This window comes from Clinocottus analis, unplaced genomic scaffold (assembly GCF_023055335.1).
Source record: "Clinocottus analis isolate CAN_PGR_092001 unplaced genomic scaffold, fCliAna1.0.p SCAF_18, whole genome shotgun sequence".
In the NCBI taxonomy this organism is placed as follows: Eukaryota; Metazoa; Chordata; class Actinopteri; order Perciformes; family Cottidae; genus Clinocottus; species Clinocottus analis.
The window spans coordinates 15,572,949-15,599,635 of NW_027175909.1; the positions used below are offsets into that span (position 1 = coordinate 15,572,949).

Genomic DNA, 26,687 nt, shown 5'->3' on the forward strand with positions numbered 1-26,687 from the left:
CAGCCGCTCGAAAGCGTGCCCTCCCATTGGCTTGAGTCTAAAGTCTCCCTCTTCCCCGCAGGAGGCCAAACGCTTCCTCAGCATCGACCGGGCGTGGCAGCGCGTCATGCAGCGGGCGCACGAGGTGCCCAACGCCGTGCACTGCTGCACGGGGGACGAGACACTCGGACAGGTGCTGCTGCCCGGGAGCCGCTGAGCAAGGCCGCGAGGCCACGCCCACCACTGGGACTCTGGTGGTGGGCGTGGCCTTGTGGCAGGACTCTGGATTCACTTCTTCTACTTCTTTTTCTCCTCACCTTCATCTCCTCCTCCTTACCTTCCACCCTCTTCCTCCTCACCCTCCACCCTCCTCCTCCTCCTCAGGTGCTCCCTCACCTGTTGGATCAGTTGGAGCTGTGTCAGAAGTCTCTCTCTGGTTACCTGGAGAAGAAGCGCTTGGTGTTTCCTCGTTTCTTCTTCGTGTCCGACCCGGCGCTGCTGGAGGTCCTGGGCCAGGCCTCCGACCCGCACAGCATCCAGGTGAGCGCCCAGGCGACCTGTCCTTGCTCAGGTGTGTACCTATGCTACGTCATGTTCAGCTCCACCTCTGTCGCTTTTGCGTCTCAGGCACACCTGCTCAGCCTGTTTGACAACGTGAACAGAGTCGTTTTCAACGAGAAGGTCTACGACCAGATCACCAGCTTTCAGTCTCAAGAAGGAGAAACCGTGGAGCTGAGCCAACCCGTCCTGGCTCAGGTACACAACACTCCTCCGGTTGTATAGAAGTCTATGCTTCATGTGTTGGAGATGAATGAGTATTATGGGCTGTCGTGTCTCTTGCAGGGCAACGTGGAGGCGTGGCTGGGACAGCTGCTAGCAGGTGTAAGGCAGACCCTCCATGACGTCATTCGTCGGGCGCACCTTGCCGTCAGCGACCCCGGCCTCAAGCTGCTGGAGTTCCAGTCTGCGTTTCCAGCACAGGTGGGCCTGCTAGGGATCCAGATGATCTGGACCCGAGACGCAGAACAAGCCCTGGTTCAAAGCAAGTCTGACAAGAAGGTGCTTTTATTTTGAAAAATAGGAGTGTCTATTATCGCCGCGTAGATCCACTCACCCCGCTATCTGATTTGATCACACAAAATAAGTCTACCTACGGGTACTAATGAAGCAAGCAACCGACCGACAGATCACGCAGACTATCTGATTGGCCGACAGATCATGCAGGCGACCAATCAGAAGTTCCTGGACCTCCTCAACGAGCTGATCGACACGACGACCAGGGAGCTGAGCAGAAACGAGAGAACGCAGTACGAGACGCTCATCACCATCCACGTCCACCAGAGGGACATCTTCCACGAGCTGGTGGGGTTCGGAGGGCGAGGAGCTCTGTCTCAGAGGAGTTGTTGTTGTTGTTGTTGTCACGGTTGATTGTCTCCATCAGGTGCGTCTGAACGTGAGGTCTGCGTCGGACTTTGAGTGGCAGAAACAGTCGAGGTTTTACTTCCTGGAGGAGACGGACAGATGTGTCATCCAGATCACAGACGTGGAGTTCAGCTACTGCAACGAATACCTGGGCTGCACGGACCGGCTGGTCATCACGCCACTGACAGACAGGTGCACTTATTTAAACTTCACAGTTTAGTTCTTTTCGGGAAAAAGAGGCGCTGGGGGCCTAGAAAGGTTAAAATGATGCCTTCATTGTTAACAGTCTTTTGAATGTCTGTCCAGGTGTTACATCACTCTGTCCCAGGCTCTGGGGATGAGCATGGGCGGAGCTCCAGCTGGTCCGGCGGGAACAGGTAACGCAGTCCAGGTGTCTTGAGTGACAGGTGAATTATTATTATGCTGTAGAGACTAATGGAGTGTGTGTGTGTGTGTTTAGGTAAGACCGAGACCACTAAAGACATGGGTCGCTGTCTGGGGAAGTACGTGGTGGTTTTTAACTGTTCGGACCAGATGGACTACAGAGGACTTGGACGCATCTACAAAGGTGTGTGTGTGTGTGTGTGTGCGTGTGTGCGTGTGTGTGTGTGTGATTGCTCTCGTGTGGGTCGTTATTTAGTCATTGTTGCCAAACTATTGTGTGCGAGTCAGAAGACTCGCATCACGTCGACAAGTTCTAGATACGAGTGCTGAAACACACATCGGAGCAGCCAGATGTTCCTAAATGAAACAAGGTCTACTGGGAAATAGCCAGTCTGTCAAAGTGTCATCTGGTTGTTGTTGTTGTTGTTGTGTCTGTGCAGGCCTGGCTCAGTCCGGAGCCTGGGGTTGCTTTGACGAGTTCAACCGCATCGAGCTGCCGGTCCTGTCCGTGGCCGCCCAGCAGATCTACGTGGTCCTGCAGTGCAAGAGGAACAAGAAGAAACAGTTCGTCTTCACCGACGGAGACGTGGTGGACATGGACCCTGAGTTCGGCATCTTCCTCACCATGGTAACGGTGTAAAATGGAGTTATTATTGATGGCAGTCGTTCCTAGAAAAAGGGTTTCCGAAATATCGCGTGCCAGAGGGGAAGTACTTCTTAAATGGGGTTCCAGAGGGGAAGTACCTCTTAAACGGGGTTCTAGATGGGAAGTACCTCTTAAACGGGGTTCCAGATGGGAAGTACCTCTTAAACGGGGTTCCAGACGGGAAGTACCTCTTAAACGGGGTTCCAGAGGGGAAGTACCTCTTAAACGGGGTTCCAGATTGGAAGTACCTCTTAAGCAGGGTTCCAGATGGGAAGTACCTCTTAAGCAGGGTTCCAGATGGGAAGTACCTCTTAAGCAGGGTTCCAGATGGGAAGTACCTCTTAAGCAGGGTTCCAGATGGGAAGTACCTCTTAAGCAGGGTTCCAGATGGGAAGTACCTCTTAAGCAGGGTTCCAAAGGTGAAGTATCTCAGAACCAGTTTGAGAGATCTGCTCTATCTTATAACCGGTCAATGCTCTAGAACTGATCTACTTCAGAACCAGAGTTGGGGAAGCAATGTACCCCAGAAGAAGTTAGAGGTAGAGAACCGACCCGCCTCCGAGGCGACTGCAGAGGTCCGGACTCTGACGGGAACTTCCTGTTCCACCAGAACCCCGGATACGCCGGCCGTCAGGAGCTTCCCGAGAACCTCAAGATCCAGTTCCGCACGGTCGCCATGATGGTCCCGGACCGAGCCATCATCATGAGGGTCAAACTGGCCAGCGCGGGTTTTCGCGACAACCAGGTCCTCAGCAGGAAGTTCTACACCCTCTACAAGCTGTGTGAGGAGCAGCTCTCCAAACAGGTCGGGATCATGACAGCGAAGTGACACAGCGGGTCGAACGTCAGAAACCTTTAAAGCTTTCTCCTTCTACAAACACACACAACCTCAACCGAAGTCATAAATATTGTGTCTCTGCTTAATTTATCCGAAAACGTACTTCATGGTATCGGTTGTGTTATTCACACCAGGTCCACTACGATTTTGGTCTGAGGAACATTTTATCGGTCCTGAGGACGCTGGGAGCGGTGAAGAGATCCAACCCGTCGGAACCAGAGCAGACTGTGGTGATGAGAGTCCTGAGGGACATGAACCTCTCCAAGCTGGTAAGTACTAGTGGTTTTTAGGAAGTGCCGTCTGATGTGCTTTCAGAAGAGTCTGAGAACCAATGAGATCGCCGGATCTTAAAAAGCCCCCACCCCAAAAAAAAACTGATTTAAAGTAGTAAGATGTTCCTTTAGGGCCCAGGTACCCTTGTAATACCACGGTGTGTCTGTGTTTCTGCAGGTCGACGAGGACGAGCCTCTGTTCATGAGTCTGATCAATGATCTGTTTCCTGGTATCGGTACGTTTCTTCAAGCAGGAAGTGACGTTTTCTCTTCATTCACATTGACTCTATTTACTTTATGACCATTCAGTCATTTTCTAAATGTGCTTCCAAAACTTTTTTAAATCTTCCTCTGTAGTTTTAGATAAAGCCGGGTATCCAGACTTGGAGTCGTCCATCTCTGGTCAGGCTCGGCAGGCCGGTCTGATCCCTCACCCGCCCTGGATCCTCAAACTGGTTCAGCTCTACGAGACCCAGACGGTCCGACACGGTGCGTTCACGTCGTACCAGTCGTCCGTTTTCAGGATTCATCTCTTCTCACAGCGTGAAGAGCTAAAGACAAATTGTCCCTTAAACTCACCAATTATTAAACGCTTTCTGTAACTTTTTCGATGCAGGGATGATGGCGTTGGGTCCCAGCGGTGCCGGGAAGACGGCCTGCATCCACACTCTGATGAAGGCCATGTCGGAGTGCGGCTCGCCCCACCGCGAGATGAGGATGAACCCCAAAGCCATCACGGCCTCGCAGATGTTCGGCACGCTGGACGTCACCACCAACGACTGGACGGACGGCATCTTCTCCACCTTGTGGAGGAAGACGCTGAAGGCCAAGAAGGTGAGAGCGGCGGTTCAAGCCTAGTCTGGTGTCAAGTCTTCTTCAATACAGCATGATGTTTATTTTGTAAAGTATGGTCATTTAAAGTCAAACAGACCATAAAGCATGGGATGCTTTAGGGCAGGGCTACAAGGTGATTGACAGGTTGACACCAGAGACCTGTACTCACTGCTGAGTCCATATATGATCACTTCCTGCTGGTTGCAAAAAAAAGTGTGAACTGAGGTGTGTGTGTGCCTCAGGGGGAAAACATCTGGATTGTGCTGGACGGGCCGGTTGACGCCATCTGGATCGAGAACCTGAACTCAGTTCTGGACGACAACAAAACTCTGACGCTAGCGAACGGAGACCGAATCCCCATGTCGCCCTGCTGCAAGGTGACATCACAACGTCTGTCTGTCTGGCTGGTCCAAAGACGTAGAAACTCAGACCGACTCTTCTAGTCTCGAAGATGACTGGAGTGTCCCTTTGTGTGTTTGTGTGTGTGTCCCCAACAGATCGTCTTTGAGCCCCACAACATTGACAACGCGTCCCCGGCCACGGTGTCCAGGAACGGGATGGTGTTCATGAGCTCCTCGGTGCTGGGCTGGAGCCCCATCCTGCAGGCCTGGGTCCAGGAGCTCCCCGAGCAGCAGGCCCTAGTCTTGCAGGACTGCTTCAGCTGCTGCTACCAGGCGAGGAACCAGGAGGCACCTCAATCTGGGTCTCTGAAAACCTGCAAGAGACTTTTGGCTCTGACGTAGTCTTCTTGTTCCTTCCTGCAGGACCTGTTGGACTTTGTCACCACAGCGTTGTCCCCTAAGATGCAGGTGTTGGAGTGCATGTACATCAGACAGACGATTGACCTGCTGCAGGTAGGACTCAGTGAGGGACGAGGAAATGTTCTACGTTCTTTTTTTGGAGGGGTGACATAGATTTCCTTCACACTTGTGCGTTCAGGGTTTGCTCCCGGCGGCGGATGAGAAACCGGGCAGCAGCGCTGTCGTGGGCCGACTGTTTGTGTTCGCCGTGATGTGGTCTCTGGGAGCCGTGCTGGAGCTGGACGACAGGGCAAAGATGGAGGCCTTCCTCAAGGTGAGTCCTCCGGGATCCTCAAGGTGAGGACGAGGTGTCTCTGTCCAGGGTTGCATAAAAGGTACAGGACCAAAGACATTCTCAGGAGACTAACATTCGTATGACTAATTGTCAACTAATTTATTTGATGATTTAATCAACTAGTTTCCCCACAAATAATCACACTCAGCATTAAAAAAAACACTTATCCACTAAAGAAATACATCTTCCAGTCATTGAGAAGACATGGAAAAGAGATTAATAGTAAAAGGAGCGAGAGGAGGGATGGTCAGTGTGTTGCAGTCCGCAACCTCACCACTAGATGTCCCCAAATGCGACACAATGTCCCTCTCATGTGTCCTCCATGGGGCGCTAAGTCCTCGTTGTTGCTTTCCTTTGCAGCACCACGGCTCGCCTCTGGACCTGCCGCAGACTCAGGACGACCAGACCATATTTGAGTTCACAGTCAACGAGCAGGGCGACTGGGAGCACTGGTCCAACAAGGTCTGTGGACCTTTAGAGACCTCTGCTGTTCCACGAAATGTCTCCTCAAGTGGCAGAGCAACTTATATCTCGATTCTCATCACGATGCAGGTCCCAGAGTACGTCTACCCCAAAGACCACGTGCCGGACTACTCGTCCATTCTGGTTCCCAACGTGGACAACGTGAGGACGGACTTCCTGCTGCAGACCATTGTGAAGCAGAAGAAGGCCGTGCTGCTGATCGGAGAGCAGGGCACCGCCAAGACCGTCATGATCAAAGTGAGCCGCTGAGAGTAGAGAACGCTGGTCGTCTAAAACTCAGTAAAAGCCTCACCAGTAAAAGGAGGAACCAGCAGCAGTTCAGCAGCTACTTATTTCAGTAGCCTCTTTTGTTTCTGTTTTTGGTCTCCACCACCAACTCCTGGTGTCGTTTTAGCCGCTAAAGCGCGACTTGCACAAGTCGAGTCTGGTCCCGAGCTAACCCGATGCTAACGCTACCATGTTGCTCCGCGGCTCCCCTTGCAGGGCTACACCAGTAAGCTCGACCCGGAGCTGCACCTCAGTAAGACGGTGAACTTCTCGTCGGCCACGCTGCCCGGCATGTTCCAGAGAACCGTCGAGAGCTACATCGATAAACGGATGGGCGCCACCTACGGGCCGCCGGCGGGCCGCAGCATGACCGTCTTCATCGACGACATCAACATGCCCGTCATCAACGAATGGGGCGACCAGGTCGGCTTCATGCTCGCTCTGATTGGTTTACGTGTCCTTCATCTTTTTGTTTAATGCCTCTCTTTTTTATTTTATGTGCAAAAAATATACATTCTGTTTACTACAAATATGTAACTAAATAAAGTGCAATTATTGATACTTTTCTAAAAACCAAATTATAATAATTAATATTTATTTCAAAATGTATGTCTTCACATTAACAGAAAATCTGACTGTTGATTTCTTCGCTTTCAATTTTTTTTTGTTGAATTTTTTTTATTGAATTTTTTAATATATATTTTTTTTGAATTTTTGAAATCTTTTTTTAATTTTTGAAATCTTTTTTTAAAATTTTTAAATTTTTGAACTTTTTTGAACTTTTAGATTTTTTGTGAAAAATTTTGAAATGTTTCAATACAAACATATTTGCATTTTTTATGTATTTTTTTTTTAATTTTTAGAAAAAAAATTGAAATTTTTGGGGTATTTTGAAAATTGTTAAAAATAAAAAAAAATTTTAATTTCTCCAAGATAACCAATGAGATTGTGCGTCAGCTGATGGAGCAGAAAGGTTTCTACAGTTTGGATCGTCCAGGAGAGTTCATCACTGTGGTGGACGTTCAGGTAACAACATGGAGACAGCCTCCATTTTCCTGACCACCAGGGGGCGACTCCTCTGGTTGTATAGAAGTACTTAAGCCTCAGTTTAATCGGGTATTGGGTTTAATCTGCCAGCTGGTGGCGGCCATGATCCACCCGGGCGGCGGCAGGAACGACGTCCCTCAGCGCCTGAAGAGACAGTTCTCCATCTTTAACTGCACGCTGCCCTCCAACTCGTCCATCGACAGGATCTTGGGCACTGTGGCTCGAGGATACTTCTGCCCGGAGAGAGGCTTCGCCGCCGGGGTCTGTGAGCTCGCCGCCGCCCTCGTGCCCACCAGCAGACGGGTGTGGCAGGCTGTGAAGGCCAAGGTGAGACGTTCACACACACACAGATATCACGTCTCTTTATCTTTAAGGTTTTTTCTCAGCAGAACTTTCTTGTATTCGCTTCACTTTGTGTAGATTCACACGTTGATCTTGGGACAGTTTGACCCTCAGTGGCCTCTGTAGTTTAGTGTTTGACTTTGATTTGTTTGACAGATGTTACCGTCTCCTGCCAAGTTCCACTACATCTTCAACCTCAGGGACCTCAGCCGGATCTGGCAGGTACAGAACTTTACAGTTTTATTCATTTATCTTACAGTTTTATTCAGTTTTGTTGACAAGTTATGGATGAGTTGTGCGTGTGTGTGTGTGTGTGTGTCAGGGCATCCTGGCGGTGAGCTCGGAGGTGTGTTTCAGCTCTGAGCTCCTCGCCGCTCTCTTCCATCACGAATGTTGTCGAGTCGTCGCCGACCGGTTCGTGGACGACAGCGACAGACGAACCTTCAGCGGCATCATGGAGACGGTGAGGTCATGTTGAGGTCATTGTGAGGTCATTGTGAGGTCATGTTGAGGTCATGGGGAGGTAATTCATTTTAGTCCTTTAAGATTCAACACTACAGGTGAACAGTTCAAACCAATGAAGACGGTATAACAGCGAGCAGGTGTTTGATATTCAGAGGAAAGCAGATTAACGGGTGCAGTTTCTCCTCCCTCAGATCGCAGTGGAGGATCATGGGAGAGCGCTGACTGAGCATGCTCAGTGGGGCGCCAGCTTCTTCGTGGACTTCCTGCGTGAAGCTCCGGAGGCGACTGGAGACGAGGCGGACGACGGCGAGCTGGAAGCGCCGAAGGTCCCGAGCGTCTCATCCTGTCTTTCCTCCCCCTCAATGCCTTGACTGGTGCAGTGAGTTCAGCGCTGTGTCTCTGACATGATTGACAGGTGTACGAGCCAATCCCGTCGCTGGACGCCCTGGCAGAGCGGCTGTCTGGTTTCCAGCTGCAGTACAACGAGGCGGCGAGGGGCGGAGCCATGGACCTGGTCTTCTTCGAGGTCAGGAGTTCTCCTAGGTCGCGACACGCCTGCCCCCTCTCTGCGTTTCTATTGGTTCACGCCCCCTCTGTGTCTCTGGTCCAATGGCAGGACGCGATGGCCCACCTGATGAGGATCTCCAGGATCCTCAGGACGCCGCAGGGCAACGCCCTCCTGGTGGGGGTCGGGGGTTCGGGGAGGCGGAGCCTGACGAGGCTGGCGTCCTTCATCGCAGGATACCAAACCTTCCAGATCACACTGACCAGGTGAAAGAGACACACACACACAATAACGCACAAACCTCAAACCTCTACAGTGTTAATCAAACATCTATTGTGTGTGTGTGTGTGTGTGTGTGTGTGTGTGTGTAGGTCGTACAGCTGCAGTAACCTGCTGGAGGATCTGAAGACTCTGTACCGGTTGGCAGGTCAACAGGGAAGAGGAGTCACCTTCATCTTCACCGACAACGACATCAAAGACGAAGCCTTCCTGGGTACGACTAAGGCCTTCAGGCCTGAAGGGGGCGCTGTCTGTCCTCTAGGACCAGGTGGTCACAGGTTCTGTCCTCTAGGACCAGGTGGTCACAGGTTCTGTCCTCTCCAGAATACATGAACAACGTGCTGGCGAGCGGCGAGGTCTCGAACCTGTTTGCTCGTGACGAGCTGGACGACATCGCTCAGGATCTGATCCCCGTCATGAAGCGCCAGCACCCTCGCCGACCTCCGACCTCTGAAAACCTCTACGACTACTTCCTGTCCAGGGTGCGAAGCCACCTGCACGTCGTCCTCTGCTTCTCGCCCGTCGGGGGGCGGTTCCGGTCTCGAGCCCTGAAGGTGAGTCGCGAGGCCCGTGCATTCGACCTCCTCCTCCTCTTCCTCGCAAAAGGTCAGCCGAAGGTTAAACCCGGTGACCTTTGACCTCACCAGTTCCCGGGCCTGATCTCGGGCTGCACCGTGGACTGGTTCCAGCGCTGGCCTCGGGACGCCCTGGTGGCCGTGTCGCATCACTTCCTGTCCCAGCACCAGGACCTCCGCTGCTCGGAGGAGGTGAGGCGGAGCGTGGTGGTTACAATGGGAACCTTCCAGGTACGTGTACGTCCACCTTTACCATCATCATCATCATCATCATCCAGCCCACGGATCACATGACCTCTGACCTCATCAGGACCTAGTGGCGGAGAAGTGTGCCGAGTACTTCGAGCGCTTCCGTCGTCAGACGTCCGTGACACCGCGGTCCTTCCTGTCCTTCATCGACAGCTACAAGGTCGTCTACGCCGGCAGGATGGAGCTCGTCGGCTCGCTGGCCGAGCGCATGAAGACGGGTGAGGCTCGGTTTTCAAAATAAAATTCCTGCTCTGTGGAAACAGACCCATCATGACCAAAAGTAGAGATCTAGAACATTTTTCTGAAAATTTTAGATTTTTTTTATTTTTTTGAATTTTGTAAAAAGTTTTGAAATTTTTGAAATTTTAGAATTTGTTTAAGTTTTAGAAAAAAAAAGTTTTAGAAATTTTTTGAATTTTTTTTTTTTTTTTGAAAATTTTGAAAATTTTGGAAAATTTTTGAATTTTTAAATTTTTTTGATTTAAAAAAAAAATATTTTTGGAAAAAATAAATAAATTCATGAACATTTGAAAGATAAATACAGTTTTAATTTTTTTTATTTAACTTTTTTATTCTTTATTTATTTGGTGCGTTGTTGTTTTCTTACCGCAGGCCTGTGTAAGCTGATGGAGGCGGAGCTCTCGGTGTCTCAGCTTTCGGAGGAGCTCGTGCTGAAGGAGCAGGAGCTTGCCGTCGCCTCTCAGAGGTCAGACGAGGTCCTGCAGGAGGTCACGGCCAAGGCTCAGGCAGCGGAAAAGGTTTGTGCTTGTTGTTTATTAGTTATTGATGTTGATTAATATTAGTTTGTGTTTGTCAAAATAAAAACATTATAGGAGAGAACTTTATTTAAAACATGAACTCCTATGAGTCAGTGTGGGTCTGTATCTCTGAAACAACAACAACAACAACAACAACAACAACAACAACAACAACAACAACAATAACTACAGTAATCTCTCCAGGTGAAGCAGCAGGTGCAGAAGGTGAAGGATAAAGCTCAGCTCATCGTTGACGAGATCGAAGTAGATAAAACTGCAGCGGAGTTCAAACTGGAAGCCGCGAAACCAGCGCTGGAGGCTGCAGAGGCTGCACTGCAGGTACACACACACACACACACACTGCAGGTACACACACACACACACACTGCAGGTACATACACTATAAATAGTAAACTAATAATCACAATAGACATCCTCTGTCTTTTTAAACCATTAAGACCATTAAGCTGTCTCTCTCTCACCATTCAGACCATCAAGCCGGCGGACATCTCCACGGTGAGGAAGCTGCAGAAGCCTCCTCACCTCATCATGAGGATCATGGACGCCGTGCTGCTGCTGTTCCAGAGGAAGGTCACAAGCCCCGCCTCTTCTCGTCATGTCCAGCGTGTTGTTGGGTCCAGCTCACTCCTCCTCCTCTTCTTCTTCCTCCTCTTCCTCCTCTTCCTCCTCCTCCCTCTCAGATCGACACGGTGAGCGCTGACCCTGAGCGACCTTGTCCTCGACCTTCGTGGCCTGAGGCCCTGAAGCTGATGCAGAACTCCAGCTTCCTTACTATGCTGCTGCACTTCAGTAAGGTGTGTGTGAGCTGCGAGCTGTTGCCCAGCGCGGCCAGCAGAGGGCAGCAGCCCACAGTCACTGGACCCTCCTGCTCACCGGCGGCCATTTTGTTTATTATTATACAATAATATAATATCTATATAAAACAAATATATATATTTATTATTTATTATGATCCTGCAGCTTTTAAAATAAATGTTTCATAAACACAATGTTTGATCCCATTTAGCATGAAACCATATGTTTCATGATGTAATACTATATTTAATTTGTTCTTCGAAAAATAAATAAATATATATAATTTACATTTGGAAAATGAATACATAAATTTATAAACTTTAGATTTCAAATAAATAGATATAAATAATGTTATACTGACCTTCAAAGATATTTTAATAATAGTGTTGTGAAGAAGTGATGATCTGTCAGCTTGTCCGAGGGAAACTCCCTTCTCATCTTAGTGTGTGTGTGTGTGTGTGTGTGTGTGTGTGTGTGTGTGTGTGTGTGTGTGTGTGTGTGTGTGTGTGTGTGTTTGACATACCTGCTAAGCTATGGATTAGAGCTGGTTCTGGTTCAAGGCTCTTGGTCCCTCTTTAGCTTCGTGGGTTCTGATCTCACCTGTTTTTAACGTCTCAGTGCTAAGAATTGTGGGTAATCCCCTCAGGCAGTAGATTGAGAAAGAATATTAATAATAATAACTGACCTTCTTAGGAACAAATAGAGATATTATGAGATTATGAAGTCACAAAACTATGGGAAAGGATTTGAGTTTGGGTTTTGATGAAGTAGCCATGTGTATGTATATGTACATGTGTGTGTACATATATATATATATATATATATATATATATATATATATATATATATATATATATATATATATATATATATATATATATAGAGGTGTGTGTATACTCCTGGGTCAGGACTCCATCACTGAGGAGGTGGTGGAGCTGCTCGCTCCGTACCTGGACATGGAGGACTACAACCTTGACTCGGCCAAGAGGATCTGTGGCAACGTGGCGGGTCTCTGCTCCTGGACTCGAGCCATGAAGGACTTCTTCTCCATCAACAAGGAAGTGCTGCCTCTGAAGGTACACACGCACACACACACATGCACATAAACCTCCAAGCCCAAGTTAACAGTGTTAATCAAACATCCACTGTATGTGTGTGTGTGTGTGTGTGTGTGTGTGTGTGTGTGTGTGTGTGTGTGTGTGTGTGTGTGTGTGTGTGGGTGTGTGCGTATGTGCAGGCTAACCTCACGCTGCAGGAAGCTCGTCTGCTGGTCGCTCAGACTGAACTCGCTAAAGCTCAAGAACAGCTGGACGCCAAACAGCAAGAGCTGGACGCCGTGCAGGTCACACACACACACGCGCACACACACTAATATAATAATGATAAAAATAATAATAATAAAAATAATAATAGTAACCTTCAGGCGCTGTACGACGGCGCCATGAAGGAGAAGCAGAAGCTGGAGGATGACGCCCAGAGCTGCCGTCACAAGATGACCACCTCTAAGGCCCTGATCCACGGGCTCGGGGGGGAGAAGGTCACCCTCACCCTGTCACCCCTTGCCCTGTCACCCTTTCATTGTCACCCTCATTCTGTTACCCACCTTCACCCTTGTCACCCTCACCTTGTCACCCCCTCCTTCCCCCCAGGTGCGCTGGACGGAGAGCAGCGCTGCGTTCCAGACTCAGGCGCGCCACCTGGTGGGCGACGCCCTCCTGTGCTCCGGCTTCCTGTCGTACGCCGGCCCCTTCAACCAGGAGTACCGCCTGCTGCTGCTGCAGCTGCTGAGGCAGGAGATGACGCGGCAACAAATCCCCTTCAGCCCGGTGCGTATTGATCTGAGCCAACGGGTTATTGATCTGACCCATCGGGTTAAAGAAAACATTGTGAGGCCACGCCCCCCTCTCTGCAGGACTTGGACGTGATTGGTCTGCTGGTGGACCCGGCGACGGTGAGCGAGTGGAGCCTGCAGGGTTTACCCGGGGACGACCTGTCGGTCCAGAACGGCATCGTGGTGACTAAGGCGTCCCGCTACCCGCTGCTGATAGACCCCCAGGGCCAGGGCAAGACCTGGATCCAGAACAGGGAGGGAGACCAGCTGCAGGTAAGGGTCTTTACTCGCCCCCCCTGCAGGTAGGGGTCTACAGTCACCCCCCTGCAGGTGAGACGTGAGAACGAAACAAAGACGCATCTGAGCGCTGTCGTTTTCTTCCAGGTGACGTCTCTGAACCACAAATACTTCCGGTCTCACCTGGAGGACAGTCTGTCTCTGGGGCGCCCCCTGCTGCTGGAGGACGTAGGGGAGGAACTGGACCCCGTCCTGGACAACATCCTGGACAAGAACTACATCAAGTCTGGATCCACTTACAAAGTCTGTGACAGCAAAACATTTAAGACTAAATGTGTGTGTGTGTATATATGTATACATAAACATAAGTGTGTGTGTTCCTCCTGCAGGTGAAGGTGGGCGATAAGGAGGTGGATGTAATGAAGGGCTTCACCCTCTACATCACCACCAAGCTGGCCAACCCGGCGTTCAGCCCCGAGGTCAGCGCCAGGGCGGCCGTGGTGGACTTCACCGTGACCCGGCTCGGCCTGGAGGACCAGCTGCTGGGCCGAGTCATCCTGCTGGAGAAGCAGGTCGCTGCACCGGGTCGAGTCAATGCAATCTGTACACATCATCTTTTGACCCTCAAACCATCCATGTACACCTGTGAGGCACAAAGACTCAACGGTCAGCTGCTCCACCGGGGAGCCGGTTAGTTAGGAGTTCGGCCATTAGTCGTATGTTATCGACTAGGGGTGTCAAACCGGATCTGGCCGGATGACTGTTAAAAATTAATCTACCAGAGCCGGGGGCCAAACTACTAATCCTCTGATTGGAAGACAGGCATGCTAACCACAAGCCACAGTCGCAATCAACGGCATCACTGATACGACTCAGTAAGAGTAATGAGAGCATAAACATGGGCCATAAATCTGAATCGGCCTCCCTGTGCGTCCCACCAGGAGCTGGAGGGCGAGCGAGTGAAGCTCTTGGAGGAGGTGACGTCCAACAAGAGGAAGATGCAGGAGCTGGAGGACAGTCTGCTGTTCAGGCTGACAAGCACCCAGGGGTCCCTCGTGGAGGACCAGTCTCTGGTTGAGGTCCTGAGTGTCACCAAGACCACGGCTCAGGAGGTACCGCTTCGAACGAGGAAATGAACACAGTTTCTCTGATTGAAGGACGGCAACTTGAAGACCGACCGACCCTTTCTTCCAGGTGAGCGAGAAGCTGTCTGTTGCGGCGGAGACGGAGACAAAGATCAACCAGGCCAGGGAGGAGTACCGGCCGGTGGCCACCAGGGGGAGCATCCTCTACTTCCTGATCGTGGAGATGTCGCTGGTCAACGTCATGTACCAGACGTCCTTGCGGCAGTTCCTGGGGCTCTTCGACTCGTCCATGCAGAACTCCGCCAAGACGCAGCTCACCTCCAAACGAATCGGCAACATCATCGACTTCCTCACCTACCAGGTAAAGTTGTCCGGGGGTTGAGGTCCAAACCAAACGTTGTGACCCGTAAATCTTCCCTCAATGAAAATGTCATCTGCAGTTTGCTGATTCTGACCTTCCTATCTGTTCTGGTGCGGTCTGCACCCGTTGTGGCAATCCACGCCTACAAGAGTGAGATTCAGACTTTGATCCGGTTTCCTGCAGGTGTAACTGACTGAGTACCTGTTTTCTCCTCCCCCAGGTGTACTGTTACACCGCCAGGAGTCTGTATGAGGAGCACAAACTACTGTTCACTCTGCTGTTGGCTCTGAAGATCGACCTGCAGGCCACGAACATCTCGCACCCCGAGGTGCTCACCTTCGTCAAAGGTCACGCACCCTCCCACATCCTCCATCCTTTTCTTTTATTATCAAAGCATTTTAAAAGTGTGCTGTCTGTGTGTGTAGGCGGAGCTTCTCTGGATCTGAACTCTGTAGAATCAAAACCCCGGCGCTGGATCCTTGATCAGACCTGGCTCAACCTGGTGCAGCTGTCCAGCCTGCCGCCTTTCAGCCAGATCCTGACCCAGGTAGAACACCACCCTGTGTACACTGGAGCCAGTTGAGGACGGAGCTCCGAGACCTACAGACGTTATGCTTCCTCGTGTCCAGGTGAGCCAGAACGAGCGAGCCTGGAAGACGTGGTTTGACCACCCGACGCCGGAGGACGCCGCGCTGCCTGACGGATACGAGGACAAGCTCGACACCTTCCGGAAGCTCCTGCTCATCCGGAGCTGGTGTCCCGACCGAACCACAGCTCAGGTGCTAACTCCTTACAGTGCAACACGAGCGCTCTCTCGTTCCCTACAGTGTCAACGGAGACGATGACATTCTGTCTGTATTTATGTGCGTCGACCAGGCGCGTCACTACATCTCGGACTCTCTGGGTGAACCGTATGCTGAAGGTTTGGTTCTGGACCTGGACGCCATGCTGGCAGAGAGTGACAACAGGACGCCAATGGTCTGCCTGCTGTCGATGGGCTCGGATCCCACTGAGAACATAGAGAGGCTCTCCAGGAACAAGGTGAAGGGACGGGATGCATCAGTGGATGGAGGAAACATACATGATGGGCACAATGAAGTACAACAGACCAATGCACAGGTAAACAGCAGAGTCCTGCTCTCGGCCCGCAGGGGGCGCCGTGCCGTCCCATTTCCATGGGACAGGGCCAGGAGGTTCACGCTCGCAGGCTACTGGCCAACAGCATGGCGGACGGCGGCTGGCTCCTCCTCCAGAACTGCCACCTGGGGCTGGACTTCCTGGATGAGCTGCTGGAGACGGTCACCGCGTCAACGCCGGACGGCGCACACAAAGGGTTTCGGGTGTGGCTGACGACCGACGTGCACCCCGGGTAACGCGGGTTAGCTAGCGGAGCCACGATTCATGTTGACATGAGTCTTGGACATCTAGAATGTGTGTGTGTTTGTGTGTTTGTGTGTACAGATTCCCCATCACGTTCCTTCAGTCCGCCATCAAATTCACCAATGAACCTCCTCTTGGTAAGAAGTCGTCCTCAGCTCCTGATCTTCTGGATCAGCTTCATCTGGTTCTTTTTTATTCATTTTGTCATGTTTTATCTTGTTTTTATCCTGGATAATTGATTTAAGTCTTCCGTGTTGTTGTTCCTTTGCTCGACGCTCCTCGTCTTAATCAGGGATGAAAGCCGGTCTGAAGAGGACTTTCCACGGCGTCACTCAGGACCAGTTGGAGATCAGTAACCTGCCTCAGTGGAAGCCTTTGCTGTTCGCGGTGGCCTTCCTGCACACCACCGTGCAGGTCAGAGTACACTTCTTTAACTTCAACACAAAATGATGATTTGACAAAAAACCTAATCAGACCCGCATGAGGTATTGAATTGAATGGCCTCCTGTAATTCATATGCCTTTTTCTGTTTTCGTCTCCTTCCACTTGCCTCTTCCTTTTCCTCCCGTCAGGAGCGCCGTAAGTTCGGTCCTCTCGGCTGGAACATCCCCTACGAGTTCAACCAGGCAGACTTTACTTCCAGCATGCAGTTTGTGCAGAACCACCTCGACGACCTGGACTCCAAGAGAGGAGTCAACTGGAACTGCTTGCGCTACATGCTGGGTCAGTCCTCAAGTTCTCTTTCTGGGTCCAGTAACCCTGTGTCTCGTGTCCAGGTGAGGTCCAGTAACCCTTTGTCTCGTGTCCAGGTGAGGTCCAGTACGGCGGCCGGGTGACGGACGACCTGGACAAGTGCCTCCTCAACACCTTCACGGCTGTGTGGTTCAGCGAGAGCACCTTCAGCGAGTCCTTCTGCTTCTACAAAGGCTACAGCATCCCTGGCAAGGCCAAGAGCGTCCAGGAGGTCCTGCAGCACATCGAGGCCCTGCCCACGGTGGACTCACCTGAGGTCAGCGTGCACACACACATGCACACACACACCTACACACACATGGCGAAGGTCACACGGGTGTCCCTGGTTGCAGGTTTTTGGGCTTCACCCCAACGCCGACATCACCTACCAGACCAACCTGGCCAACGAGACGCTCGGCATCATCGTCAACATCCAGCCGAAGGACGGCGGGGGCGGAGCCGGGGAGAGCCGGGAGGCCGGCGTCCAGAGACTAGCCAATGAGATGCTGGCGAAGCTGCCACCTGACTACGTCCCTCACCAGGTGTGTGTTCAGTTTGCTGAAGCAGCGTGGCATCATGGGAGTTGTAGTATGTTGACTAACTGAGTGGGTTTCCAAGGTCAAAGGTCAACTGCAGAGGATGGGCCCACTTCAGCCAATGAACATCTTCCTGCGACAGGAAGTGGACCGCATGCAGCGAGTCATCAGCAGCGTACGGAGCACGCTCAGCGACCTGAAATTGGCCATCGACGGTCAGTCGTGCGCACACAAACACACACACTCTCACACACACACACACACTCACTAAGACGGAGTATAGATGGCTCCTCTGTTAGTAATAATGATGGTGTATTCATGAGCTAGATAGTTTTATTGGCTGTTGCTAAACCAGCCACGTAGCTGTCTTGCTACATCTCTCTCACATTTCAGCCTGTTAGCAGAAGGCTAAGCTAATCCATTAGCAACGGTTGTCAGTTGTCGCTCGTTAGAAGAATCCCAGCCTATCACTTTAAATGCCTGCGAGTCCATTGACAGTAACCGGCGTCACACAGGCACCATCATCATGTCGGAGGACCTGCGCGACGCCCTGGACCGCATGTTCGATGCCCGTGTCCCGAGCCTGTGGCTGCGGCTCAGCTGGCCCTCGGCGACGCTGGGCTTCTGGTTCGGCGAGCTGCTGGAGAGGAACCGGCAGCTGGACGGCTGGATGAGCACCGGCCGGCCCGACCAGTTCTGGCTCACCGGCTTCTTCAACCCGCAGGTCGGTTCCGCCGTCCTCTCGGCCCCGCAGCCGCGATCTCGGCCCCTCTGGCACCACCGCCGCCCGTCTTAACGTCTCTGTTTGTCCTTAAGGGCTTCCTGACCGCCATGCGCCAGGAGACGACGCGCGCCAACCTTCCCCGGGGTTGGGCCCTGGACACCGTCGCGCTGAGCAACGACGTCACCAAGATGATGCGGGAGGACGTGTCGGCCCCGCCCCCTGAGGATGTGGGCGGAGTCTACATTTACGGCCTCTTCCTGGACGGGGCGGGATGGGACCGGCGCGGCGCCAGACTCTCCGAGGCCCCGCCCAAGGTCAGTGTGACTCACTCTCGCACATAGACACACACAGTCAGCCATTTTGTTCTGTCTCAACAAAGCTAGCTTTATGAGTTTTTCGCGTTTTTGTGGAAAATGGTCAGTCGAATCTCTTAGAAAAATCGTGGCACACGATTCCCCATCAGGTCGCACATTTTGATGTATTTTGACGCATGTGCTAGCAACGCCGCGGGAACAGATACTCGCCAAAGTTTAGTGGCAAGTATCTTAGCCTTAGCCACTTAGTGTGGGATCGCCACACCGAATGAAGTAAGCCGCCTCCCCTCAGGTCCTCTTCATGCCGCTCCCCGTGGTCCACGTCTACGCCGTCAGCTCGGCCAACGCGACAGACAGCAGACAGGCACCCGGCGGCCAGGCGGCCATTTTGTACTCGTGTCCCGTCTACAAGAAGCCGCGTCGCACCGACCAGAACTTCATCTTCTGTCTGCAGCTGCGGACCCTCCAGCCCGCCCAGCACTGGACCCTGAGGGGGGCGGCGCTGCTCTGCGACTGCAGGTGAAGCCCACCGGGGATTAACTAGACTCACTCTGTTTAACTCGGCTCACACTTTAAGGTCACTTTTTTTATTTATTTAAGTTCACTTTAATTAATTTAAGTTGACTTTTCAGATGAAACTTCTTCCTTTCTACTTCTTTTATATCTAAAAAGGCAAAAACTTGATGATGAAATGTTAGCACGAATGATGCTAAGCTACTTAAACTAGATTACAGTTGCTATTTATGGATATTATTTCTAAATGTGTGTAAAGGAATCGAGCACATTTTCTAACAAACTGCTTCCACATGCATCAAAAAGATAAAGAGATACAAGAAAAGTGTTTGTTTGTTTGTTTGTTTGAGGCTCTGTGGAGAAGCTTCCTTCAGAAGACTCGTTGTAAACTGACATAGATCTGCTGAAAGGTTTTTGTCGGCTTCCTCTTCTGTTTTAGCGGCGAAACGGTGAAGAAGAAACAAAACAGAACAAAACAAGTTCATCTTTAGCTTTAAGTTTTCAAAAGGCATCGAACATTATGTTGTTGTTGTTTATCTTAACACGAAGCCAAGACGCCAAACTTTATTTTAACTTTATTATTCATTGACAAACTTCTGTTCTTACCTTTCACAATAAAAGCCAGAGATATACACACTGAGCATTTCACTGAAAAGGAAGTAAATAACAGACGAACAAGTTGTTGATTAAAATATGTCAGTTTTTACATGTTGGTGTAAAAATAAAACATCTGTAAATATTATTATTATTATTATTATTACTATATAAAGCATCACTTTGGTGCTCAAACCTGCTTTTACAGCCGTGCAGTCACTCACTAATAAACTCTAAAATATAAAGAAAGAATGAAATAAAATGACAAACGATTCAACAGTAACTTCTAAAGACTTTTCAGACTCCGCCTCCAAAATAAAACTACTCACAACTTTGTTTCCAGAAAAACATTTATATTCTTTGTGTGGTCAGTAATGTGTAACACTTCATACGATGCACTTTTTTAATATGAAGCATATCCAGTAATGTTCATCAATCAACAATTAAAGACTTTTAACCTCCATGATTATAATGTGGGAAAGGTTGAGTTTTTTATCTTTTAGAATCCCGTCAAGTGGTTGCACCAGCCAGTCGGGTCTTAGTCATTCACATGGCCCTCCAGGAAACCAGGACCTGCTACAGGACCTGGGTCAGGACCTGGTCCAGGACTTTGAACATCTGGACCTTAACGGAACGAATGTGATAAGACTTTCTCAAGTTCAACTCATGTAATTTAGTTCATTCGCTCAACCCAGTTGACGGAAACGCTCCCAATTCACTTTCTTATTTTTTCTATTTTCCTGCAACATCTCACAAGTATCCTGAGAATTGAATGGAGACGCTTCAGTCCACTTTTTTCACGCCGTTTCTTTACTTTAATCGTTTCACTTTAAACTCTTAATCGCATTAGTTCTCCAAACATTTCACAGAACCCGACATCCCTCGAGCCCGTTGTGGTTCATTCTCCAACATGTCAACCTCTCCGTCATGCAAACAACACGGGGACGGCGGCGGCGTGATGATGGGAAACGAACACTTTGTTGTTCTTCTATTTCCCAAAGTCAGTGTCGATGGAACACAAAACAAAACGAAAAGACTATACTTGCTGATTTGACAATAAAAGTCCAGAACACACACATCTGTGAAATAACCGCGACGGGTTCGTCTTGATGTTCAGTCGCACAATGTTAATCTTCATAATCCGCCGCTCTGCTTGGCGGCGGCCGACGTAGAAACCTCTCTTTCCCGACCTCTCGGTGGTCTCGGTGGTCCAGAGAGAACGGACCCGGATCTTCCTCGGCGCCTCGAGGTTTACGACAGCTGCTTCATGTCGTATATCGGCACCTCTGACTCGCCCGCCTTGCCCTCGGCGGCAGCCGCCGCCTTGGCGGCGTCCGGGCTGCCCTTGCGGCCCTTCGGAGGCGGGACGGGTGCGGCGGCCTCGGCGCCGCCCTCGGCTCCCTCCTGGCCCTCCGCCACAGTCCTCTCCTTCTTCAGGTTGAGCTTGGCCGGGACGCTCTTGCTGATGGTTTCCTTCAGCCGCTCACCCGACTGCTTCAGCCGCTCACCGGACTGCCGGATCTTCTCGCGCCTCTCGGCCGTCACGATGCGCTCGCCGAACTTGTTGGCCTTGGTGCCCAGGTTCTCGCGGGTCTTGCTCATGTTCTCCTTGGAGAAGGTGGCCTTGAAGCTCTCGATGCGCGTCAGCCCCGTCTTCTTTGCGCGGCCGGCCGCCGAGGAGTCAGCCTCCTCCACCACCATGTACTCCTCGTCCGAGTCCGGGGGAAGCTCGAACTTGTCCGGTTCCACGTCGGCCCTGGCGGCGGCAGTGGTGGGTTCTGCCGGCTCGCCGCCCGGTGTGACGGCCTTCACCTCTTGGTCACCCTGAGGGAGGAGAACAGAACCGTGTGAACCCGGGAGAACATCGTAATCACGTGACCGTTCCACCAGACTTTGCGCCGGAGGGAAAACACAGATATTGTTGATGTCAGGTTTAAATCTGTCTCTGGTTAAAGTGTGTCATGTCGACGTGTTCCTGCCTCCGTAAATAAACCGCAGCACCTGTTTCTGCAGCTCAGCTCGGCTGCAGGAGCTAAACTTATCAAAGCCAGATCCCTGTTAGCTGCAGGACTCGTCACGCATCGGCCTGCAAGCCCAAGATCCGGTTACGAGAACATGAAATGCAGCAAAAAATGTTCAAGCCGATGGCTGCGAACTGTCCCAGATCCCTGCAGCCGGGACTTCTGATCACGCTGGCCCACTTGTTCCTACTGGGAGCTGACCAGTACAACGGGTCCACAAGGGGACACCGTCACCTAAGACAAAGAATAGAAGAAAACCACTTGGCAAGCACACCATAAGATGCATGCTTAGAGTTTCTGGCTCTCAGTTGGTGACCCAGTTTAACTCAGAGTTCAGAGAGGCTGGTTTCTACATTCTGATGCCGAGTGAAACACGAGCTGTTCTGCCTCCTCAGAACCCCTGAAGGGCCCAGACATCTGATCTCGGAAGCAAAGGGAGGAAACGTAAGAAAACTCATTCTCCGTCCCGTCATCTGAGGAATTTGACATTTTTTGGAATCAGTCCTGGATGATTTCATCCACGAAGTTGAATGAACATTCAAGCTGGTTAGCTAATTAGCCTTTAGCATGCAAATGGGGTCAGAGGATCTTTGACTATATGTATGACACCCGATAGAGGCTGAACTTTACAAAGCTTTGACAGTGCATACCATTCATACCTGAGCTCCACAGCCGCCTGCTAACAAGCCGGTTCATAAATAAATAAATAAATGATGAATACTCCTCCCAGCTCCTCTGAAGCTCCCCAATGAAGACATTTTTGCCTTGTTGGTTTAACTTGTTCTGCTTGTATCTGGTTCTCTGGAGGCGGAGAACACAGAAGCTCTGTGTGGATCAATTTGCTGTCGTCCAAGAAATAGACGCAACTTCTACAACTGATGCTTTAGAACTTTAGACCAAACCAATGTTTTCCTGCTTCTTCATGCTAAGCTAGGCTAACCATGTTCAGACTCCAGGTCTGATCCATATATCCATCCATCTATCCATCCATCCAACCATATATTCATCTGTCCATCTATCCATCAACTCAAAGTTAAGGACTTGAATTTTGATTTGAGTGCAGAGGCTGGAGGACCTGGTTCCACGTTGATCCAGTCATTTGAGTCGGCATCGGATCGGCAACGGTGCCGCTGCATCTCTATGCAGAACCTCGTAGAACTAGAAGAAGTTCTGCTCCGTTATAACTGCGGTCAGAGAGGTGGGGGGAGGAGAGGGAGGTCAAAGGTCACGAGCCCATTTGACCCTGTGACATGGCCAGCTAGCAGCTAACAGCTAGCAGCTAACAGTCTGATGGAAAATTGTCTCTAAATCAGAGAGGAGCGAGCCGGCCGCTATATTAGGAGATGCTGGAGCGTCACTCAGAATAACCCGGTCTGTCAGCGCTCAGCTGACACCGTCACACACAGCACGTAGCATCTGTGCTAACGGAGCTCACGCTCTTAAAAGAAAGAAATCTGGACTCCAGCAGTCGGAGGTTTGAGCGATGTGTGACCTCACCGGACCGCTCTGCAACCGGACCCCGTGCATGACGGTCCACGTCACTGAGCCACGCCCCAGAGAGACATGTGGGCGCTAGTTAGCATGCTACATGTGTCAGCACCTATTGTGCTGTATGATGATTTTATCGTTTTAAGATGATAGAAATAAATGAGGAGGATGTCTCTGATGATGTCATTAAATCTGTTACAAACGGATCAAATTCTGGTGGTACAGATCTTTATGTTGTGTTTTTCGTCCTGTTGGTGAAGCAGCACAACTTGTCAAAGCATCGATGTAAGATTTGGTTTTCCAGTTCAGTGGCATCTTTGACCCACATTTGAAGAGTAAAAACCTCCAGAAGCATCAACGTAATATAAGTTAGACGATTTACCTCGAAGATTTATTTAAATGCCAATTAATCATCATCCAGAAGCGGCTATTTCTAAAAGAGCGACGCTCTCCAGGGCCGAGGGTTTAACCTTTCAGCTCGCTGACAAACCCAGAGCTAAAATAACCAGCTCGCCATCGCTGGCAGCTGCTCGCCGTGAAGGCCAAAGTGTGTGTGAGTGTGTGTGAGTGTGAGTGTGTGTGTGTGTTGCTCATGGCCACAACAGTCACTTCATGCCAGACTTAAGTGTCTCTTCCATCTCTTGGGTTTTAATATCAACGGTAATCTAATCAGACTTTTTGGCATTTTGATGAAAAATTCTTTACGTTCCTTGACACAAAAAAAGTTGTAAAATCCCTTTTAAGTCTCACTGCTGTTTTAAACTCATCTTTCAAACATCAACGGGCACTATTTAGTCCCAAAGAACTGAGGATAATAATGAGAGTTCTGCTGTTATCTGAGCCCTCTAGTCGGCCACATGGTCCACCAGTACAGACCCTTTTCTTTGGCTCCTTAGAGGCAAACAGAACCTAAAGGCACCGGACCTGCATGTTGAAGGGAACCAAAGACCAGATCCCACTCAGTCTGAACAGATCAGGGAGGGATTGGTACTGATGTGTTCCCTTCGGACCGGGCAGCACTGTCCTCGGGCCCCTTTCAGATTGGGTTTCTTTTGTGGAGAATTAATTTAAGCTTGTTGGGTTTCAGGACGGTTCTCCGCAGAACCCGTTTCAGGTTTGAATGTTCTGACCGACGGATATTACACCAGCGTACCTTCTGTGACTAGAAACCCTCCGACTAGGAACTAGAAACCCTCGCAAGCAGTGCATTCAGATCCTAACATTACATTCTAACACCAGAAGGTTTTCTCTCCACAAACGTGTTGATCAGAACCACGGAGGTCCACCTTCCACGGGTTCAGGTACCTAAAGCCGCAGTTGAGTCTTACCTGGTAAATGACCACCCTGAACTTGTTCTTGGCCAGGAGGTCTCCCTGGGTGGCCTCCACCTTCTTCACCCTGACGTTCTGGTTCTCCACGCGCACTCGCACGTCCTTCACGTGGCGGCTGACCTTGCGCGTCTTCTCCAGCAACCGGTCCACGGTGGCGCTGGTGTTGGCGTGGTCGCCCGTCAGCTTCACCACATCCGTCTGGATGGTCTTCACCGTGTTCTCCAGCGCCAGCTGCCGCTCCTCCATGCGCTGCTGCGTGGTCTGCACGCTGTCCATGAGGCCCGCCACGCGCTCCAGCAGCGCCATGATGCTGCCCGCGTCGTCCGCGCCGCCCGCCGGCACGCTCGCTTTGTCCGTCATGCTGGTCGGGGTCGGGGTCGGGGTCGGTCACCCGGTATGCTCGAAATTCGGAATTGGGTTCAACCCGGTAGAGCCCAGTGAGGAAGACGGAGAGGAGAGGCGGGATCCGGCTTGATCGGCGAACCTTTCCGGGTGTCTCGGAGGAAGGAAAGAGGATCAGAGCCACGGAGACCAGAAGGGTGAGGGTCGAGGCATCAGGGGGGATCCGAGGAAAGAGAAAGAGGAGGAGTGAGGAGGGAGAGAAACCTCCTCTGAAGGACCAGATCACCCCTCTACCACTGATCCTGGAACTGGGGCCTTCAGCTGAGAGACTCCACCCTGCTGGGAGGAGGGAGAAGGAGGGGGGTTAAAAAGAGAGCTGAGTTTAACAATATCCTCCTCGATTTAAAGCGACCACACTAAGAATAGGCCTTATTGCAGCCGTTGTGTGCTTAGAGGTCGTCTTCCTCCTCTGAAGGTTGTGAGGCACTTCCCTTCAATCCGATAATTTAGAAATGAAAAAGGATATTACAGGAATGAGAAGGATAACGAGCGACATGGATCCGGCTTCTCTGTGTTCTCTGCTGCTAAAAATACTGTGCGGGTAACGTGACTCCTGCTCCTCTTTGAGGGGGTGAGTTCACAAAAAGGAATGGACCCCCATTGAGTCCTCCATCTAGTCCTCCATCTAATCCTCCACTATCTAGTCCTCCATCTGGTCCTTCATCAACTAGTCCTCCATCTACCCATCAACTTGTCCATCTAGTCCTCCATTTAGTCCTTCATCATCACATCCTTCATATAGTTCTTCATCATCTAGTCCTCCATCGAGTCCTCAATCATCTGGTCCTCCATCAGGTCCTCCATCTAGTCCTTCATCATCTCGTCCTTCATCTAGTTCTCCATCGAGTCCTCCATCGAGTCTTTCATCTAGTTCTCCATCCAGTCCTCCATCTAGTTCTTCATCATCTAGTCCTCCATCATCTAGTCCTCCATCTAGTTCTTCATCATCTAGTCCTTCATCTAGTTCTTCATCATCTAGTCCTCCATTATCTAGTCCTCCATCTAGTTAGTTTTCAACTAGCCTTCCATCTATGAATATATATATATATATATATGTGTGTGTGTGTGTGTGTGTGTGTGTGTGTGTGTGTGTGTGTGTGTGTGTGTGTGTGTGTGTGTGTGTGTGTGTGTGTGTGTGTGTGTGTGCACATTAACATACTAAACGTCTCAAAGGAGGTGAGGAAGAAGAGAGAGGTGAGGAAGAGGAGAGAAGGGGACTCCCCACCAGCTGCTCTCTGTAATTACTCCTCACGTCTATATTTAACTCGGCATGGGGAGCGCTTGGTTTCTGCTCCTGCTCCCTGGAGGCGGGTGGAGTCTACAGGGTGACGGAGGCGTTGAGACTTTAGTCTCTTTTGGTTTCAGAGGAAAAGAAAAACAGAAAATCCTGATTTCAGTGAAGGGGTCTTCAGACCGATAAACAGAAACATAAATAATAACAACGTGTCACATGACTCATACTAGAAGAAGTGTTATAATACTCATAGACATGTTGTGCCTCTAGTGGCCGTTAGAGGAACTGCACTTTCAACACTGCTCTTCATCCTCATCAATACTGTTATTGATTTGTGTTCATGTGTCTTTTATGACATAAAACCTCTAAGACATTAATAAGGCAAAATGAATAAGACCTTTATTAATAATTGTAATAATAAGATTATTTATTATATTATCACATGTATTTAATACTTAATAGCAGTAAATAACGAGTGTTCTTAACAAAATAATTATTAAGGAAAAACTTCTTAATGCAGCGATAACTGATCAATAAACTAAATCAGTAGTTTTGAGTTTTTAGTGAACAACTGAAAAAATATTTTTAATTTCCTGAACCTATAAAAAACAACAATAATAATAATAACTGAAGTAAAGTCTCCGTCTG

At 50.2% G+C, this 26,687-nt stretch overlaps 2 protein-coding genes across 2 annotated transcripts in view; one reads left to right on the plus strand and one right to left on the minus strand.

The window, feature by feature from the left end:
* Positions 1-19,337, plus strand: part of dnah5l (dynein, axonemal, heavy chain 5 like) — a 32,969-nt gene extending 13,632 nt beyond the window's left edge. The window contains 59 exon segments of the mRNA XM_068581390.1: positions 62-172; positions 364-519; positions 607-735; positions 823-1,038; positions 1,195-1,341; positions 1,421-1,593; positions 1,708-1,778; positions 1,862-1,969; positions 2,226-2,413; positions 3,042-3,236; positions 3,404-3,538; positions 3,720-3,777; positions 3,899-4,030; positions 4,158-4,375; positions 4,618-4,752; positions 4,873-5,049; positions 5,140-5,229; positions 5,315-5,449; positions 5,831-5,932; positions 6,023-6,190; positions 6,437-6,643; positions 7,154-7,246; positions 7,358-7,594; positions 7,766-7,831; positions 7,932-8,072; positions 8,266-8,400; positions 8,490-8,600; positions 8,691-8,845; positions 8,951-9,072; positions 9,183-9,412; positions 9,506-9,664; positions 9,744-9,900; positions 10,295-10,440; positions 10,645-10,779; positions 10,930-11,031; positions 11,142-11,255; positions 12,165-12,332; positions 12,494-12,598; positions 12,680-12,793; positions 12,906-13,082; positions 13,169-13,360; positions 13,472-13,627; positions 13,714-13,896; positions 14,266-14,436; positions 14,519-14,770; positions 14,991-15,117; positions 15,196-15,317; positions 15,400-15,549; positions 15,647-15,811; positions 15,922-16,139; positions 16,232-16,287; positions 16,443-16,564; positions 16,723-16,873; positions 16,960-17,159; positions 17,236-17,424; positions 17,501-17,633; positions 17,934-18,142; positions 18,235-18,456; positions 18,749-19,337. Coding sequence (XP_068437491.1) covers positions 62-172; positions 364-519; positions 607-735; positions 823-1,038; positions 1,195-1,341; positions 1,421-1,593; positions 1,708-1,778; positions 1,862-1,969; positions 2,226-2,413; positions 3,042-3,236; positions 3,404-3,538; positions 3,720-3,777; positions 3,899-4,030; positions 4,158-4,375; positions 4,618-4,752; positions 4,873-5,049; positions 5,140-5,229; positions 5,315-5,449; positions 5,831-5,932; positions 6,023-6,190; positions 6,437-6,643; positions 7,154-7,246; positions 7,358-7,594; positions 7,766-7,831; positions 7,932-8,072; positions 8,266-8,400; positions 8,490-8,600; positions 8,691-8,845; positions 8,951-9,072; positions 9,183-9,412; positions 9,506-9,664; positions 9,744-9,900; positions 10,295-10,440; positions 10,645-10,779; positions 10,930-11,031; positions 11,142-11,255; positions 12,165-12,332; positions 12,494-12,598; positions 12,680-12,793; positions 12,906-13,082; positions 13,169-13,360; positions 13,472-13,627; positions 13,714-13,896; positions 14,266-14,436; positions 14,519-14,770; positions 14,991-15,117; positions 15,196-15,317; positions 15,400-15,549; positions 15,647-15,811; positions 15,922-16,139; positions 16,232-16,287; positions 16,443-16,564; positions 16,723-16,873; positions 16,960-17,159; positions 17,236-17,424; positions 17,501-17,633; positions 17,934-18,142; positions 18,235-18,456; positions 18,749-18,979 — 8,967 coding nt within the window. The 3' untranslated portion in view covers positions 18,980-19,337.
* Positions 19,338-20,673: 1,336 nt separating this feature from the next.
* Positions 20,674-25,240, minus strand: cavin4b (caveolae associated protein 4b). The gene is made up of 2 exons (XM_068581371.1): positions 24,401-25,240; positions 20,674-21,387 (listed from the first exon to the last, which is right to left on the minus strand). Exons 1-2 carry the CDS (start codon positions 24,761-24,763, stop codon positions 20,815-20,817), a joined length of 936 nt encoding a protein of 311 aa, XP_068437472.1. The 5' UTR covers positions 24,764-25,240; the 3' UTR covers positions 20,674-20,814.
* Between the last annotated feature and the right edge of the window lie 1,447 nt (positions 25,241-26,687).